At 71.7% G+C, this 18533-nt stretch overlaps 3 protein-coding genes across 3 annotated transcripts; 2 read left to right on the top strand and 1 right to left on the bottom strand.

Moving 5' to 3' along the window:
- Positions 1-3175: 3175 nt before the first annotated feature.
- Positions 3176-5026, top strand: TMEM98 (transmembrane protein 98; the record flags this gene model as incomplete). Its single annotated transcript, XM_082010756.1, has 6 exons — positions 3176-3402; positions 3615-3746; positions 4002-4035; positions 4307-4422; positions 4493-4552; positions 4822-5026. The coding sequence occupies exons 1-6, from the start codon at positions 3272-3274 to the stop codon at positions 5024-5026; spliced, it is 678 nt and encodes a 225-aa protein (XP_081866882.1). The 5' UTR covers positions 3176-3271.
- An 826-nt stretch (positions 5027-5852) lies between these two features.
- Positions 5853-11044, top strand: GRN (granulin precursor; the record flags this gene model as incomplete). Its single annotated transcript, XM_082010525.1, is given in 12 exon segments — positions 5853-5890; positions 6881-6921; positions 6924-6980; positions 7062-7165; positions 7256-7397; positions 7513-7619; positions 7994-8111; positions 8196-8293; positions 8796-9023; positions 9685-9912; positions 10244-10516; positions 10586-11044. Coding segments are annotated over 12 exon segments (1554 nt in total). The 3' UTR covers positions 10706-11044.
- A 50-nt stretch (positions 11045-11094) lies between these two features.
- FAM171A2 (family with sequence similarity 171 member A2) lies at positions 11095-17937 on the bottom strand (the record flags this gene model as incomplete). Its single annotated transcript, XM_082010653.1, has 9 exons — positions 11095-11149; positions 11557-12789; positions 12981-13107; positions 13297-13413; positions 13539-13715; positions 13805-13963; positions 14044-14136; positions 15480-15707; positions 17838-17937. 9 exons carry the CDS (start codon positions 17935-17937, stop codon positions 11095-11097), a joined length of 2289 nt encoding a protein of 762 aa, XP_081866779.1.
- Positions 17938-18533: the final 596 nt, after the last annotated feature.

The following is an 18533-nucleotide window of genomic DNA, read 5'->3' as shown; positions in this document are numbered from 1 at the left end:
CTGGGGCCGGATTCACGGAGGTTGGGCCCCATGGGGTGCGTGGGGCTTGGGGGGTCTCCATCAGTCAAGAGGGGACGATGGAGCCCTGCGGTCCCCAGCTCACCGGTGGCACAGACCCCGTAAGAGGATGGAGGTGCCCGGCCGGGCAGTGCCCACGGGGGCGGTGCCACCCATAGCTGGGCTGTGCTGCAGCCGGAGCCGGTGTCCGGCACGAGCCCGCCGCCGTATTCCCGAATAAAGAGCCCATTCAGCCACAAGGACGGGGTGTTGCTGGCAGGGGCGTGGGGACATCCCCGGGGACACCGCCAGCACAGCGGGGGCTCGGTGCCCCTGGGCTCCTGGTGGCCCCTGGGGACAAGATGTGCCCCTCGTACCCCAGGAGGAGGAGGGCACCTCGGCATCCCCAGAGGAGTGAGACTGCAGACCACTGTGGTGACCGTGTCCCCTGGGCTTTGGGACACCTTTTCTGGCTGGCATAGCCAAACCCCATGTCACCGCGAGCGTCACCGCAGACAGCAGGGGTGGGTGCTGAGAGTGGTGGGGTGGGGAGTGGGTGCCCCCGTCACCCGGAGTCACCCCTCTGGGGTTGGGGACACTTTGGGTCATGAAGGAGACGATTTGGGACACAAGTGGAACAGTACGGGACGCAAAAAGAACAATAAGGGACACACCTGAAATGCTTTGGGACATAATGGGACACTAAAGGGCATGGCAGGGACACGAGGAGGATGCTTTGGGACACGGTGGCGACGCTTTGGGTCACAACTGGGGCAGGTCGGCGTACGACACTGGTTTGGGATAGGGTGGGAGTGGCTGGCATATAGAGGGGACACTTTGGGACATAACAAGGGCACTTTGGGATGCGGTGGGGACATTTTGGGCTGGAATGGGGACACTTTGGGATGTAGCGGATTCATTTTGGGGCACAAGGGGACACTTGGGGACATGAGGGGACACTTCAGGGGTGCAGAGGGGGTACTTTGCGACATGAGGGGACACAAGGCGACAGGGTGGGGACACTTTGTGATGCAGCAGGGACATTTTGGGGCACAAGGGGATACTTGAGGGCACAAGGAGATACTTGGGGACACGAGGGGACGCTTCAGGGGTGCAGCGAGGGTCGTTTGGGACACGAGGGGACAACATGGAGACGCTTTGGGGTGCAGCGGGGACACAAGGGGCGGCCCTGGGACACGACGGGACCACCTCGGGCCCCTCGGGGCGGGCGGGGGCCGGGCCGGGGGCGGTGCCGGCCCCGGGGGGCAGAGCCGGGCAGGGCCCCGCTGCCGGCCCCGCTCCGCGCCCCCCGCCCGGCTCCATCTTGTGCGCGGCCGCCGCGGCGCGGCTCCAGGTGCGGGGGAGCCCGGGGGCTGGGGGGTCAGGGGGGACCGGGGGGGCTGGAGGGACCCGGGGCAGGGGGGGGTGGGTCAGGGAGGGGATTGGGGGGTCCTGGGGTGGGTCTCCGCCCGGGAGGAGCGCGAACCCCGGGGCGGGGCGGGAGGGGACCTCGGGGCCAACCCCCTCGGGACCCCCGAAGCGATCCCCCCTCGCCCCTTGGGACCCCCGGGAGTGCCTCACGCCCCCCCCGCGACCGTACGGGACCCCCGGGGCTGTAGAGGACCCCTGAGACCGGTACCGGACCCCCGGAGCGACCCACCCGCGGGCCATGCGGGACCCCCATCAGTCCCGCGCCCCCCGCCCGCAAGCGGGGCTGTGCGGGACCCGGGGACCGCGTCGGAAGCCTAGCAGCGACCCAGCGACCCCTCCCCGAGCCCTACAGGGCCCCCCTGGAGCCCCCCACCAGCGACTCCCCCCCCAAACCCTCGTAGAGACCCCCCAGATCTCCCCCACTTCCCCTTGCTGCCACAGGACCCCTCCAGTGCTCGGGGCTGCACAGGCAGGATCCGACCCCAACTCAGCCAGGGGCAGGGACCCCCCCAGGGCCGGGGGGTGCGGATCCCCCCGCTGGGGCTGCCACCCCCCGGGACCAGGCACCAAGGGGTTACGGCGCAGAACCGGCTTTGGTGGCCAAAATCCCTCTTAAGGCATTAATCGCAGGGGAAGGGGGGGGCACAGGGGCACCGTGTCCCCCGTGTCTGCGGGGGGGGGACACAAGCGCACCCAGCCTGGGAATTTAAGCCAAATCACTAAACCTGGCTTAAAATTCAATGGGATTTAGGAGGGGGAGGGGAGATGCGCTGGGGGAGGGGGCTGGAGGGTTTTGGGGGGGCACGTCTGGCACACCCCCCGCCCCGGGGGGGGCCCAGGCGTTAGTCAGGGTGTAAAGGTCGGGAGCCGGCAGCGTCTGCACGCGCGGTGCGGAAGTGGCACCGTCCCCGCGTCCCCTCCCGGCTGGCAGCAGGTAGGGAGGGCAGGGCTGGGCCCCCCACCCGGCAGGATGGGGTTCCCCCCGCCCCCAGCCCGGGGTGGGCACCCGCTGGGTGTGGGGCGCGGTGCCACGGGGGTCCCGGCCAGCTCTGCCCGGGCTGGTGTCTCCAGGGCCTGGCATGACCGTGTATCCCACGCCCCGTGGGGCCGGGGACTCAGAGGCCCCACTGCTGCGTGGGGGATGGCTCGGGAGTCCCCGTGGCCCCACAGGGATCAGGCTCTGGGTGTCCCTATAGCCCCATAGACGCTAGGCTTTGGGGGTCCCCATAGCCCATAGGAACTGGTCTCGGGGGGTCCCCATACCCCATGGAGACTGGTTGTGGGGGTCCCCGTATTCTCCTTGGGATCAGACTCTGGGGGTCCCCACAGCCCCCATAGGGACTGGGCTCTGGGGGTCCCTGCAGCTCCATAGGGACCAGGCTCTGGGGGTCCTCACAGCCCATAGGGATGGGCCTCTGGGGGTCCCAATAGGGACCGTGCTCTGGGGTCCCCATAGGGATGGGGTTCCGGGGGTCCCCATAGGAACAGGGCTCTGGGGGTCCCCGCAGCCCCATATGGCCCAGACTTTGCTGTCCCAGCATCACGATGGCTGCAGTGGCAGGAGGGGGGCAGTCCCCCACCACAGCCGAATCCTGCTGCACCCCACACCCAGCACCACTCCTTACCCCCGCCCCCCCCCCGGTGACACTGCCTCTGGAAGGACCCCCTGGGACAGGGATCCGTCCGTGGGTGATGCTGGGTCCTGGCCAGGCATTTTGGGGTGCAGGGGGCAAGGAAGAGCCCCTGCGGGGTTCCCAACCCCTCCGCGGTCCCCCCATCACCGCAGACCCCACCGTGCCGAGATGGCGCCAGACGCCTGAGCCCCCCGCGGCAGGGACCAGCCATGGAGACGGTCGTCATCGTGGCCATCGGGGTGCTGGCCACCATCTTCCTGGCGTCCTTCGTGGCGCTGGTGGTGGTCTGCCGGCAGCGGTACTGCCACCCCAAAGACCTCCGGCACCACTACGACACCAAGTGAGTGGTCCCACGGGGGTGGCATCGTCCCTGTCCCCACCAGGCAAGGGGGGTCAGGGAGGGACCCCAAACCCTATGGGCTGGGGACATGTCCACCATCATCGGCGGGACGATGCTGGAGACGTGTCCAGCGTCGTCAGGGTGTCGGGGGGACATGGGGGGAGCCCAAGGAAGTGGCCCTGTCCCCAGGAATGTCCCCACGTCCCCAACAGACCCATCGTGGACCTGATGGGGACCACCGAGACGCCCTCAGAGCCCTCAGAGCTGGAGCTGGACGATGTGGTCATCACTAACCCCCACATCGAGGCCATCCTGGAGAACGAGGACTGGGTCGAGGATGCCTCGTAAGTGTGGGTCCCCTCCAGCGTGCCCCGTGTCCCCCCCCACGGCTGGGGACACCCGTGCAGCACCAACCCCCCATCAGGGACGGAGGCAGCTGAGATTTGGGAGTCACCAAGCCACGGCCGGTCCCAGGAAGGGATGGTCCTCAAGCTGGTCTGCGGGTGGGAGCGTCCCCGGGGGCCTGGGGACATGGGGTGTGGGCAAGGGGGCGAGGACGGGCGAGCCACCCGGATTCACACCCTCCTCCCTCTCCGCAGGGGTCTGGTGTCCCACTGCATCGCCATCCTGAAGGTGAGTCCAGGGGGTGGCACTGGTGGTGCTGGTGGCAGTGGTGGCACTGGTGGTACCAGTGGCGCTGGTGGTACTTTTGGCAATGGTGGTACCGGTGGCACTGGTGGTGCTGGTGGCACCAGTGGTACCAGTGGCAATGGTGGTATGGGTGGTACCGGTGGCACTGGTGGCAATGGTGGTGTGGGTGGCAGTGGTGGTACCGGTGGTACTGGTGGCACTGGTGGCACCAAGCGCCCACCCTGGCCCCACTCCCGTTGTCCCCCCGCCGCAGATCTGCCACACTCTGACAGAGAAGCTGGTGGCCATGACCATGGGCTCAGGCGCCCGCGTGAAGTCCCCCTCCAGCCTGGGTGACATCATCGTGGTGGCCAAACGCATCAGCCCCAGGTGACCGGGGCGGGGGGGAGGAGGGTGTCACCACGGTGTCGCCAGGGGCTAATGCCACCCCCACCCACAGGGTGGACGACGTGGTGAGATCCATGTACCCGCCGCTGGACCCCAAACTGCTGGACGCCAGGTGACGCTGGTGGGAGGGACGGGGACGCTCCCGGGATGGGAGGACACCTGCGGGTGGCCAGGGCGGGGCGGGGGGAGACACCCCAGTGCCACCCCGTGCCACAAAGCTGGGGACAAGCACCGCGGGGTGACCCAGCGGACGGGACCGCCGCTCACCCTGGTATGCTGCAGGTGGGGAAACTGAGGCACGGGCCGCACTCCTGGCGGCACAGCCACCAGCCTGTCCGGCACGGGGGGGAGGGAGGTGACAGGGCCTCTGTGTCCCCACAGGGCTGCGGCGCTGCTGCTCTCCGTCAGCCACCTGGTCCTGGTGACCCGCAGCGCCTGCCGCCAGCCCGCTGCCCGCCACTGGGTCGAGCGGTCGCTGGCGGCCGCCGAGGAGCACATGGCGGTGCTGCGCCAGGCCGCCATGGCCACAGAGCCCGACCGGCCACCGGCCACCGAGGCCTTCCGGCAGGAGCAGTCGGCCATCTGAGACCCCCCCACCCCACTCAGCACCCCTCGTTGGCAATAAAGCCCCCAGGATGTGTGTCCCTCCCATCGTGGGGGTCTCTGGGTCTAGCCTGGCTCTGCGGTTTCTGGCTCCCAGGGGGGTGCGGGGTGTTGGGGGGGGTGTCGGGAGGATGGGGGGCTTGGAGGGGGATTTGGGGCAGCTTGGGCATTTGGCAGGGGGTTGTGGGAGAGTTGGGGGGAGTTGGGAGGGGATTGGGGGGGCTTGGTGAGGTTGGGGAAGGACGAGGGGGTTGGAGGTTGGATGGGCGGGGAGGGGATCGGGAGCTCGGGAAGGGTTGGGGGGAGGGGGTTGGAGGGGGTTGGGGGTGCTGCCCGCCCCAGGGCGCAGCGCGGCGCAATGCCCCGTGCCCCTGCCAGGCGCGACCCCCGGGCTGAGGCCCGGCCAACTCATCGCAGTCGGGTGGGGGGGGGCTGCGGTCATGTGGCCCCGCGTCACGTGATGGAGAGGGCGGGGTAAGGGGTAAGGGTGAGGGAGGCGGTTCTCCCCGCCTCCTTTCCTTGAGTTGGCCAATAGGAGCTGAGCAGGCGGGGCAGTGGGCCAATGGGGGGTAAGGGGCGGGTTTTGCGGCTGGCCGGCTCTGCGACCCTGGCGGCGGGGCCGGGATCGGGGCAGGGACCGGGAGCGGGTACGGGCACGGGCCGGGGACCGCGGGGCCGGGGTGTGCTGGGGCACCTGGAGGTCCTGGGATTCCCTGGGAGATCCTGGGGACGCTGGGAGTACTGGGATTCCCTGGGAGGTCCTGGGGGCGCTGGGAGTCACGGCGAGACACTGGGAGCCGCGGGGGGCAATGGGGGGCAATGGGGGCACTGAGAGGGGCTCCCGAGGGTACTGGGAGTCACAGGGGACACTGGGAGTACTGGGAGGTGCTGGGGGCACCGGGGGTCACAGGGCGCTGGGAGACTGGTGGGCACTGGGAGGCACCGGCAGTCATGGGGGGTCTGGGGGCACTGGGGGGAGCACTGGGGAGGACTGGGAGTGATGAGGAGCACTGGGTCTGGGCCCCGAGTGTCCCTGCGGAGACCTGGGGGGGGGGGCCCAGCCCTGCCCCGGGGGGGTCCCAGGGGTGGAGGGGGACAGTGCAGTGACATCGAGGGCTCGGGTCCCCCCCCGCCCCCAGCGCGGGGTCCCACATCGGGGGCATGGGGGGCTGTGGGGCTGTGGGGCCTGGGCCTGCCTCAGTTTCTCCCACGGGGCGAGGCAGCAGCACCCCCCGCCGTAGGGCGCAGACACCCGTGGGGCGGGGCGGTGCTCCCACAGGTGTGGGGGGTGTCACGCCACGTGGGGAAAGGGAAGTGAGAGCGAGATTGTGGAAGTGAGTGGCGGGGGGGGGGGGGGGGGCAAGGTGTTTCCGGGGTCGGGGTTGCAGAGCTGCCCTCAGCACCCATGGGTGGTGGACGGGGGGCAGCCCCCCCGGCGGTGCTGGCTTCCCACACCACAGGGCGATGCTATCGGGGTGCTGTGGGCGGCGGTTGGGGTGCCAGCCGCCCCCCCCACGCCTGTGGGTGCCCCCCCGAGCTGGGGGGGGGCCGGGGCTTTCCCAGCCCACGGCCCAAAGGGGAAGCAAGAGCCGGGGGGGTGGTGCTGGGGTACAGGCCTGTGTTGTCGTCCCCCCTCGTGAGTGGGGAGACTGAGGCCATGGGGGGCTGCTGCCCGCAGGTGCCCCCAGCGCCATGAGGACCCTCCTGCTGCTGTGGCTGGCCCTGGCCGGAGCCGGCGCCTGGCTCGCCACCCCGGTGAGCGCCTGGGGCGGGGGGCGTGCGGGGGGGGGTGCCCCCACGGCTGGGTAACCCCCCTTGTACCCACTCGCCCTCCCAGGTCCTGCCCGCCAGCAGCGCGGCGCTGTGCCGGGACGGCTCGGCCTGTCCCCGCGGGTCCCGCTGCGGCACCGACGGTGACTCCTGCGTCCTGGCCCCAGGTATGGGGGGGCACGTGTGGGTGGGGGGGACATGGGGCGGTGGGACATGGGGGTCCCTCACCTCATCCCTGCTCTCCACAGCCCCTCGTGCCGTCCCCTGTCCTGACGGACAATCCGAGTGTCCCGATGACGCTACCTGCTGCATGACGGCCGGCGGCACCTGGGGGTGCTGCCCCATGCCCCAGGTATGAGGGGACACACACACCCCCACACGTGGGGACATTGCGGGGGCATCACGCAGCCACCTCTGTGACGAGCGGGTCCGGTGCCCGCAGGCCTCGTGCTGCGCCGACAAGGTGCACTGCTGTCCCCACGCCACCGTCTGCGACCTGGCCCATGGGCGCTGCCTGTCCCCCACCGGTGACATCCCCCTGGGCACGCCATTCCCCGCCTGGAAGCGCCAGCCCCCCGCACCAGGTAAGGACATCCTCCTCCGGGCGGTGGGGTGTCCCTCGCTGTCCCCACCGAGGGGACACGGAGGTGGGGAGGGGGCACGGTGACGCTGTGTGGGCTGGTTTCCCCCTCCCCGCAGTTGCGCTGCGCCAGGTGCTGTGCCCCGATGGCCACTCGGCGTGTCCCGACGGCGCTACCTGCTGCCAGCTGCCCTCGGCGCGGTACGGCTGCTGTCCCCTGCAAAACGTGAGTGCTGCGCACCCCGCGCCGGGCACCCCGCGCCGGGCAGCCTGTGTCAGGCACTGTGTCCCGAGCACCCCGTGCCGGCCACCCCATGCCAACTGTCCCATATGGGACACCCCACGCGGAGCACTCTGTCCTGGGCACCCCACACTCAGCACCCCACGCCGGGCACCCCAGGCCAGACCCTCAGTACCAGACCCTCCCCGTAGCAGGCACCCCATACCCACAGCCCCTACTGAGCACCCCGCGCCAGGCAGCCTGTGCCGTGCACCCCATAGCAGGCACCCCAGCCTGTCCGTGGCGCCGCTGGGACCCCCCGGGTGGGCAGGGTGGGCAGGGGTCCGGCAGGCACCGACAGCGGGCTCTCCCGCGGGCAGGCGGTGTGCTGCAGCGACGGGCAGCACTGCTGCCCGCAGGGCACTGCCTGCGACCTGGAGCGCTCCACCTGCACGTCATCGGGGGGCTGGGCACAGCCCCCCACATCCCTGCCCAAAGGTGAGGACCCCCCCCAGGGGGGCAGCCACCCCCTGGCCTGGCCCGGGGAGGGGACCCCGGCTCTGACTGTCCCCTTGTCCCCAGCTCGTGACGTGAAGTGCGACGAGGAGACGAGCTGCCCCGACGGGAGCACGTGCTGCCGGCTCAGCTTGGGGACCTGGGGCTGCTGCCCGCTGGAGCAGGTACGGGGGTGCAGGGGGGTCTGTCCCCCGGGAGGGATGAGTGCAGGGGTTCCACGCGCCCCCCTGGACAGGCAGATGTTCCCTGTCCCCTGGCTGGGATGAGGACAGATGTCCCCTCTCCCTCAGGAAGGACTGGGGGGCTCCCTGCCCCAATGTCCCATGGGGATGGGAGGTGACACCAGGCCCCATTGCTGGGCCCCCAGTCAGACCCCGTCTGCTAACTGGGACCAGTCTGGAGTTCCAGTGGCAGGAGGTGATGAAGGCCACCAGGAAGCTTGGGGACCTTTGTGTGTCCCACTGTGGGGGCACAAGAGTGATGAGGGGGTCCCCATATCCGCCCCCCCCCCGCCAAAGCATGGATGGAGCCAGGATGGGATGGGGGGCAGGGGAGGGCAGGAACAGGCAGCGAGGGGGTACAGTTTGTCCCCTGGGCATCCCCCAACATGGATCTGGGGGTCCCAGGGGGCCGGGCCGGGCTCAGACCCCCTCTCTCACCCCCCAGGCCGTCTGCTGCCCCGACCACGTGCACTGCTGCCCCCAGGGCTACACCTGCGACCCCGCAGCGGGCAGCTGCCTGCAGGCAGGGGGGGCCCGCCGGCCCTGGCTGCGGAAGACCCCGGCGCTGGCCCGGGGTGGGGACGTGCGGTGCGATGAGGAGACGAGCTGCCCCGACGGGAGCACGTGCTGCCGGCTGAGCTCGGGGGCCTGGGGGTGCTGCCCGCTGGAGCAGGTTTGGGGCATCCCTATATGGGGACAAGGACGTGTTGGGGTCCCCAGTGGGGTGGGGGCCAAGACGGTGCACCCAGGGGAGCAGGGGGCTGGGCTGAGATCTGGGGGGGCCGAGGACACAGCTCTAGGGCCCCGGGGGGCTGCGGCAAAGGGCCTGGGTCCATGAGGACAGTCAGCCAGGCGCTGCCACCTCCTGTCCCCCAGACAGACCCCCTCCCCACGCCCCTCGGAATGGGGCAGGTGCCCCCTGTGCCCTGGGTGGGTGGGATGAGAGCAGATGTCCCCTGTCCCCCCGGAGGGCCAGGGCTCCCGCTGTCCCATGGGCACAGGGGGTGACACCAGGCCCCTTTGCTGGGCCCCCAGTCAGATCCCTCTGCTAACTGGGACCAGTTTGGACCCCCAATTCCGGGAGGCAGTGGAGGGGCACGAGGCCACTGGGAGGCTCGGGGATGTCGGTGCATCTGGCTGGGGGTGATGAGGATGGTGGGAGTCCCCATATCCCCCCCTGCCAAAGCATGAATGGAGCCAGGATGGGATGGGGGGCAGGGGAGGGCAGGAACAGGCAGCGAGGGGGTACAGTTTGTCCCCTGGGCATCCCCCAACATGGATCTGGGGGTCCCAGGGGGCCGGGCCGGGCTCAGACCCCCTCTCTCACCCCCCAGGCCGTCTGCTGCCCCGACCACGTGCACTGCTGCCCCCAGGGCTACACCTGCGACCCCGCAGCGGGCAGCTGCCTGCAGGCAGGGGGGGCCCGCCGGCCCTGGCTGCGGAAGACCCCGGCGCTGGCCAGGGCGGGGGACGTGCGGTGTGATGAGGAGACGAGCTGCCCCCAGGGGAGCACGTGCTGCCGGCTGAGCTCAGGGGCCTGGGGGTGCTGCCCGCTGGAGCAGGTTTGGGGGGCCCTATGGAGGGAGGGCGGGGGCTGTACAAGGTCCCAAGGGGTTGAGGATGTGATGGGGGGCTCTGGGGCACAGCGGGGCTGTGGGGTGTTCGGGGACAAGCAGGGCTGGGGGGAGGATGGGGACACACAGGGCCATGGGACACCCCCACCTCCATCACTGTGCCCCCTGCCCGGGGGCTACGTGGGCACTGTAGGGCCAGGGTCTGGCCCTGGCCCTGGGTCTGAGCAGGGCTGGGGGCAACATGGGGTTGGGGGCCTGAGGATGGCACCCAGGCACCCGGAGGTCTGGGCCCCACTTTGAGCCCCATATGCCCCCCCAGGCTGTCTGCTGCCGGGACCACCAGCACTGCTGCCCCCGGGGCTACACCTGCAACGTGGCCGCTGAGAGCTGCGAGAAGCTGCTGGCACCCACCCCCCTGCTGCCAGCACCCATGTCCCCCCTCCGGGCACCCGCACCCCCACCCGCCCTGCTGCGAGCCACCGGCACCGAGCCGGGTGCCGCCGTGGCCTGCGACGCTGCCCATTCCTGCCGCGGCAGGCAGCGCTGCTGCCGGAGCCGTGGGGGCTCCTGGGGGTGCTGCCCCTTCACCCAGGTTAGTGGGGGGGCACCAGGGTGGGGGTCTGGGTGGCATCACCCCCTCTGATCCCATATCTCTCCACAGGGCTCCTGCTGCTCCGACGGCCGTCACTGCTGCCCCAGGGGGGCCCGCTGCACCGCGGGGGGCCGGGGGTGCAGCCCCCAGCGCTGGGACCTGCCTGCGCCCCCCAGGGTGCTGCTCTGATGTCCCTGGGGATCCCCCCAAGTGCCAGCACCCCAATAAAAGGTTTCTAGGACAAATCCCCTTCTCTGGCTCCTCGGTGGGGGGGAAACTGAGGCAGGAAGCAGAGGTGGTGGGGTTTTTTGGTTGTTTTTTTTTTTAATATATTAATGCCATCTAAGGAGCAGGCAGGGACACGCAGGCAGGCACAGGCAGCGGCTCCCTGCCCAGCCCGGCTGGGGGCTGGCAGGGCCTGGGGGGGGTCCCCATGTCCCCCCCAGTGCCAGCCTGGCCCCCGCTGGCCCCTCTTCATCCTCACCACGTAGAAAACGTTTAGAAACACGATTAAAATCCAAAGCCAAGGTGGGGGGGGCGAGGTTGGGGGGGGGGGGCAGGAGCCCCCCCCCCAGCTCCTAGGGCAGCTTGGAGGCACCACTGGCCCGGGGGGCACTGCCTGCCCCCCCTGCCCTGCAGGGACACAAGTGGGGACGTGCTTTAGGGCTCAGTGGGGACGTGGGGGTGACATGCAGGTCTCACCCCCCACCGGGATAGTGGCCAGGTGGGCTCGCAGTGGGCTGGGCTGGTGGCCGGGTGGCATGGCAGTGGGCTGGTGGGGGCTAGGCTGGTGGCCGAGTGGGCTGGGCTGGTGGCTGGGTGGAATGGTGGTGGGCTGGTGGGGGGCCGGGCTGGTGGCCGGGCGGTGGGCTGGGACAGGGTGGTGGCAGCAGAGGACGGTGATGGGACAGGCCAGTGACAGGACAAGATGGTGGCCCGGGCTAGCGGTGGGCTGGGACGATGGCGGGAAGGGGGACGGCAGCTGTGTACCCACATCCCGCCGCCCCACGCAGGACGTGGCGCGCCCCCCCCCCACTCACTTGAGGTTGAAGACCATCAGCGGCCGCTCCTCTCGCTTCTGCCAGGGGCTCTTTCGGTCGCCCCCCTCGTCGCCCCCCTCGCCCGCCTCCGCCAGCGCCTCGTCCTCGGGGCTGCTCAGGGAGTCCCGGGGGGCTTCGCTGGCGCTGCTGCGCCCGCTGCCCCCCCCGCGCCGCCCCCCGCCCGCCGCCTCCAGCAGGGGGGCGAGCGAGCTGTCCTCGGGGGACGCGGCGGGCGGGGGGGCCCGGGCCGCGGCGTCCTCCGCGCCCCCCGGCCGGGGCGGGCGGGCGGCGGGCGCCGGGCCCCTCTCGCCGCCCTGCAGGTCGATGTAGGAGTGCCGGACCTGCGAGGAGCGGCCGTCCAGGGAGACGAACCAGGCGCGGGGCGGGGGCTGCCCCGCCAGCGCCTGCAGCTCCCCGTTCAGCTGCGCCACCGCCGACCCGTCCAGCAGCACCGGGATGGCCACCGAGCCGCTGACCGGCGGCGGCGCGCGAGCCCCCCCCCAGCTTTCCCCCTCCTCAAACGCTTGCCCGGCCGAGGCGGGGGGCGGGGGGGCGGCCGTCGCCGCCGCCGGGCCGGGTCCCCCCTCGCTTTCGGGGGGTCCCTCCGGCTCGCCGGGGGCCAGGCGCATGTACCGGGCGGGGATGAGGAGGGTGGGCACCACCCCCCGGTAGACGTCCTCCGGCCCCCCGCCCCGGTCCAGGGTGCCGCAGAGGAGGAGGGGGCCCGGGGGGGCCAGCGAGGGGGGCCGGGGGGGCGGCTCGGGCAGCGGGTGGTCGGTTGGCTGCGCCCCGTAACGGGAAAACAGCGGGGGTGAGGGGGGCCGGGGGGGGAAAGCGGGGCCCCCCCGGAGGGGCTCGTCCGGCGGCTGCAGCCCATCCACCGAGCGGGCGGCCCTGAGGCCGAAGGCTTCGCCGGGGCGCCCGTAGTCCTCCGGCGCGGGGGGCTGGCGGCGGCGGGGGACCAGGGGCCCGGCGGGGGGCCGGGGGCCGGCGCGGAGCTGTGGGGGGGCCGGCGATGGGAAGAAGTCCGGCCGGGCGGCGGGGAGGTCACGGGTGGGGGGGGGTAGCCCGGGGGTGGGGAGGTCGGTGTCCCCCCCCGAGGACGCCGTCTCCAGGTGGCTGCCACCGCAGAGCAGGTCCAGCTGGGACACCGAGGTGGCCTGGTCCCGGCGGGCAGCGTCCAGCGGCAGCGGCAGCTTGCGGTGCTGCGCCCGCGGCTTCAGGCACCGCCGCCTGCGGGGGAGACGGTGGCGGGGTCACCCCGGGGCACGGGGTGCCGCCCCGCCCCCGGCCTCCCTCACCAGCTGTAGGTCGCTAGGGGAGGGGGCTCCAGCCAGCTATAGGGCACCCAGGGGTGCCAGCCAGGCGGAGCGCTCCCCCGAGCCGCGGTCGGGACCCTGGGGTGCTGAGTGGCGGGCGCTGACCTGCAGTAGTAGATGAGGAGGCAGAGGAGGATGAGGACGAGTAGGGCCAGCGCGCCCAGGATGGTGAGCAGGAAGATGGTGTGGTAGGTGGTGATGTCCGTCATGCCCGCCGCCATCGCCACCAGCCCTGCGGGACAGCGGCGTGGGACGGGGCACAGGCCCCCCCCAGCGACAGCACCCCGGGGGCTGCACCCACCACCCCACGGGATGGGTGTCCTTCACCCCCCCCCCTCGTCCCCCCATTCACCCTGGGGTGCTGCTGCCCCCCAGAGCCACGGGGAGCCAGGCTGGGGGCACCCATGGGTGTCACCCCTACCTGTGCTGGGAGAGGGAAGAGCCGCTGCCCAGTATCCCAACTGGGAGGAGACGAAGGTCCAGTAGAGCTGCCTGCCTTCCTTACGGATCAGCCCCGTCCCGTTACGCACCCACAGCCCTGCAGGGAGACACGGCCGTCCCCCCGCAGCGGGCTGAGACCCCCCAAACTCCTCATCCCCACTGCCGCCACCCCCGGCAGGAGCCGTGCCACCCCTTCGCCCCCCCCCCCCAACCAGCACTCACCGCTTTTGGGGTCAAACCTCCAGGCCGGCACACTGGTGGCCACCACGGGCCCGGCGTCAGGTGCCAAAGGGACGGACAGATGGACGGGGCCGGCCAGCGGCACCTCTGTCCCGTTCCCGGTGAAGAGATGGACGCTGAGAGCCGCCACGGGTGCCAGCTCCAGCCAGGTGGCATTGGCTGCGGGGACAAGTGACAGGGACGCACGTGTGGGACGAGCTCGTGGGGTGTCCCCCGTGTCTCCCCCGGCGTCCCCCTCGTCCCCGTACCGCTGCCGTCCTGCTCGGCCCCCAGGAAGGCGGGGAAGGCGCGGGCCAGGCTGGGGCCGGTGGCGGCGGTGAGGGACGCGGCGAGCTGGCTGTACGTGGAGCTGCGGGGCAGGCGGGCTGCGCGCCGCGGGAACTGCGCCCACGGCTGTCCCCGGGCGCCTGGGGGGGGACACACACAAGGTGGGTGGCAGCACCCGGGGGCGATGGTGGCGTCACCCCCCTCCAGCCCCATCGCTCACCTGGGGATCCCAGGAGGATTTGGACCAGGTCCTCGTAGAGGATGAGGGTGGCGGGGCGCTCGGGGAGCAGGTAGAGGCTGATGGAGGCGTAGACTGCAAGGGGGGGGTGATGTGGGGTACCCCAAAGATACCCCCTCAGCCCCCCCCCAAGTTGTGGGAGGGCTGGGGAGGAGGGGGAGGGTGGGTGCTGATGGGGGGGGGGGACGGGCCCAGCAGAGCCTGACCTGGGGGGCAGGTGGGGAGGGGGGAGTAGGGCAGCAAGGGGTGGCATCCCCTGCACCCCCTGCGCACAGCCCAGGCTGCCACGTCCACGCGCCTCCCCACTCCCACACCCCGCCCCCACCCTGATCCCTGCAACCCGAACCCCGCACACACCCCACACCTCGATCCCCACACCCCACACACCCCCCAATCCCCGCACCCCGATCCCCACCCGCCCCAACCCCTGATCCCTGCAGCCCCCAGTCCCCAGGGCTCCCCACCCCTACACCCAGCCACCCCCCCCCACGCACTCCCTATCCCTGCACCCCCCCACCACTGTGCACCCCCGCTGCCCGCTCCCATATGTCCCACCCACCTCAAGGTGACCCCATCGACGCCGCCCCGCGCTCCCCCCACCCCACGGCCCCGGGGACAGGGGCTGGCGCCCAGCCCAGGGTGCCCCCCGGCCCCCCTGCCCTGGGATGGGGGACCTTTGGGGCCACCAGGACATGGCCCCCATGAGGAAGGGGCTGCACCCCCTCCTCAAAAGCCCTTTAGGGTCCCCAGTAAGGGATTGGGGTCCCCAGTAAGAGACTGGGGTGCCCAGGAAGGGATCAAGGACCCCCAGTAAGGCACTGGAGCCTCCCCAGTAAGTGGGGAATGAGTGACCCCACTAAGGGCTTGGGCCCTCCTAGAAGGTATTGAGGCCCCCAGTAAGGGACCAGTTCCCCCAGTAAGGGGTCAGGGCCCCTGTAAGGTATCAAGGTCCCCCATAAGGAACCAACTCCCACAGTGAAGACTCAGGGCCCCCCATAAGGGCGCAGAGCCCCCAAGTAAGGGGTTGGGGTTCCCCAGGAAGGGACTGGGGGCCCTCCATATGAGCCACCAGGGGTCCCCCAGTAAAGGGTTGGGGTTCCCCTTAAGTGTTCAGAGCCCACCCAGTAAGGGACTGTGACCCCCATAAGGGCTCAGAGCCCCCCAGTAAGGGGTTAGAGTCCCCTCTGAGGGCCCAGAGTGCCCCAGTAAAGCACTGGGGTCCCCCATAAGGGCTCAGGGCCCCCCAATAAGGGGTTGGGGTCCTCTCTGAGGGCTCAGAGACGCCTAGTAAAACATTGGGGACCCCCATAAGGGCTCAGAGTCCCTCAATAAGGGATTGGGGTCCCCTCTGAGGGCCCAGAGCCCCCCCGTAAGGGGCTGGGGTCCCCCCTTAAGGGCTGGGGGTCGCAGTGACTCACGTGGCAGCTTGTTGACGCGCCAGGGGACGGAGGTGGTGACGTAGCCGCGGCGGGCGGCGGTGACGAGGACCCAGGTGCCCAGGCGGTAGGGGACGGGCAGGACGCCGGCGCCCTCGTGGTCGGTGGTGCCGGCCGCCAGCGAGCTGCGGTTGCCGAAGATGTCCAGGGTGGCCTGGGCCAGCGGGGCCAGCGTGCCGCTCTCGTACACCTGCACCTTCAGCAGCACCTCTGCGGGGACACGGGTGACAGCTGGGTGCTCATGGTCACGGGGCAGCCCCCGTGACGATGAGCCCCCCAGAGTGCCCTGTGGATGGGGCGGGGGCACCCATCCCAGCAGGGTGGCGGGACCCATCCCGGTGGGTCCATGGGCACGATCCTGGTGGGTCACGGGCCCCCCCCCAGTAAGGTCAGAGGTACCAGGGGCAGCTTTGTAGGCACCAGCCCGGCAGGACGGTGGGAGCGCCCCGGGGGGTGTGGGCATCATCCCTGTGCCCACCCTGTGCCCCCCTGAAGCAGGTGGACGGGGGTGTTACTGCACCAGGGTGCGTGCCCACGCGGGTGGGTGCACCCCATTGTGTCCCTCCCAAAATCCCCCTGCAAGGGGCCAGGCAAGGCAGTTCCCCCGCAGGATGCAGCTCACACATGTCATGAGTTCGGGGGGTCTCCACCGCAGCAGGCCCCATGGGCAGCCCAGCGACGGGTCCCCCACCCCCGTCCCCAATGCAGGGCAGGGACGGGCACAGCTGGGGGGGACCCCATGCCCCGCCATGCCCCCACCCCCCCCGTGCCAGCACTATCCTGCGCATGAGCCCGCAGCCCTTGGCAGCCGGCCCGGCTCAGGCGCCGTCACCCTGGCAACGACCTCCTTCATCCCGCGGCCCCGGGCGCTTTTGGGACCCCATGTCCCCCCCGGCAGCAACCTGCCCCCCAAAACCCTCCACACCACTGGGGAACCCAACCCCTGTCCCCAGCCCAGATGTTGCCCAGATGTGGAAAGGGGCGAGGGGTGGAATTTGCAGCAGCTGCTTCGGCGACGTGCCGAGGGGGGAGTCGGGCATGGGGGGGGGACAACTGGGGGCGTCCCCCCCACATACCAGCGACAGCCGGCACCCGGGGGGCAGGAATGTCCCCGCGGCCACTCGCAGCTGCTGGGGGACAGCTGGCACCACCGGCCACCCTTCCAGTGTCCTCCGGAGCAGGGGGGCCATGGTGCCACCCCCCGGCACGGGGGGCACAGCCTCCCCCCTCCCTATTCTCCATCCCCATGGGCACAAGCCCCCTCCCATCGCCAAGGGGTCCCCAGCCGGTGGCACAGCCACCGCGGGGCGTGCTGGCACCGCGCCGGCTGCCCAGTTTCTCCCAGTATGACCCCACGGCTCCACGATGGGAGGGCCGGGGGTGCCAGGCCCTGGGGTGGGAGCGGGACCAGACGTCCGGCCCTGTGCCCCGTCACCGCTGCCACCCCTCAGGGATGGGCACGGCGATGCCAGCGGGAGAGCTGGGCCAGCACAGGCGGGATGGGGCCACGGACCCCCGACCCCCTGCCCCCCGTCTCACCCCCGGGCACAGCTCCCCTGGCACAGGGGCACTGCCAGGAGGGTCTGGGGTGTGGGGTGACGGGGAGCCACCGGGACCCCAAAGTAGCTGCACCCCAAGGCCCACCCCGCCTGCCAGGAGCAGGCAGAAGTGCTTGCAATGGGGTGACCCCTGCACCCCGCCCAGGATGCCCCCCACCATCCTGCACCTCCGGGTGCTGCTCAGGACCCCCACCCACTCACCCACCATCCTGCACCCTTTAGCCTGCAACCCCCACTCACGCCCTCGCACCCCCAAGCTCTGCCCAGGACCCCCACCCTTCTGCACCCCCTGGACCACCCCCGCCCTCCTGCACCCCCAAGCTCTGCCCGCAACCCCCACCCACCAACATGCACCCCAGGGCCTGAGACCCCCACCCCACCTCCTGCACCCTCAGGCTCTGCCCAGGACCCCCACCCACCTCCCTTCACCCTCTGGCCTGCCACCCCCACCCCATCGTGTTACACCCCTGGCCCTGCCCAGCACCCCCACCCACCCTCCCGCGCCCCCTGGCCTGAGACCACCCCCGCCCTCCTGCCCCCCCCCCCGCTCTGTCCACGACCCCCACCCACCCGGCTGCACCCCCCGGCCCTGCCCAGGACCCCTCCCGCACCCGCACGGACCCCCCCCCAGCACCCTGTGCCCGCCGGTGGCCCGCACCGCCCGGGGAGGGGGCGGGCGCGCGGGCGGGTCCGTGCGCGGCGGGATGGGGGTCGGGCGGGGGGGTCGGGGCGGGGGTCGGGCGCGGGCGGCGCCTCCCCCGCGCACAAAGGCCGCTCTCACCGTGCGCTCCCGGCTCCGCCGCGCCCCGCGCCCGCCGCCCGCCCGCGGCCACCAGCAGCAGCAGCACCGGCAGCGGCGGCAGGAGGCGGCGGGGCCGCATGGTCGCTCCGCGCCGCTACCCCGCCATGCCCGGCCCGCCCGGCCCGGCCCGCTCCGCCCGCCGCCGCCGCCGCCGCCGCGGGGACCGGGCTCCACCTGCCGGAGCCGCCGGGCACGACCGCCCGCCCCGCCCCGGCCCCGGCCCGGCCCCCCGGGACCGCCCCGCGTCCCGGGACCCGCCCCCGGGACTGGCCCCGACCGCCGGACCCACCCCCGGGGACCGGCACCGGCATCCAGGGACCCGCCCCCGGTACCGGTACCGGCATCCCAGGACGGACCACGGGACCGGCACCAGCATCCCGGGACCGGCACTGATCCCCGGACCCACCCCCGGTGCCACACTGCCATCCCGGGACCCGTCCCCGGTACCGGCACCGACCCCGGTACCGGTACCGGCATTCCGGGACGGACCATGGGACCGGCACTGACCCCCGGACCCACCTGCGGTACCGGTACCGGCCACACGGAACCCGCCCCCGGGACTGGCACTGGCCCCCGGACCCACCCCCAGTGCCATATTGGCATCCCGGGATCCCCGGTACCGGCACCGACCCCCGGACCCACCCCCGGTACCGGCGCCCCCCCGACTCTCAGAAC

The sequence above is a fragment of the Phaethon aethereus genome (assembly GCF_964289735.1).
Source record: "Phaethon aethereus genome assembly, chromosome: 25".
NCBI lineage: Eukaryota > Metazoa > Chordata > Aves > Phaethontiformes > Phaethontidae > Phaethon > Phaethon aethereus.
The sequence above is the reverse complement of the archived record's forward strand: the minus strand, read 5'-3'. Positions and strand labels throughout refer to the sequence as shown.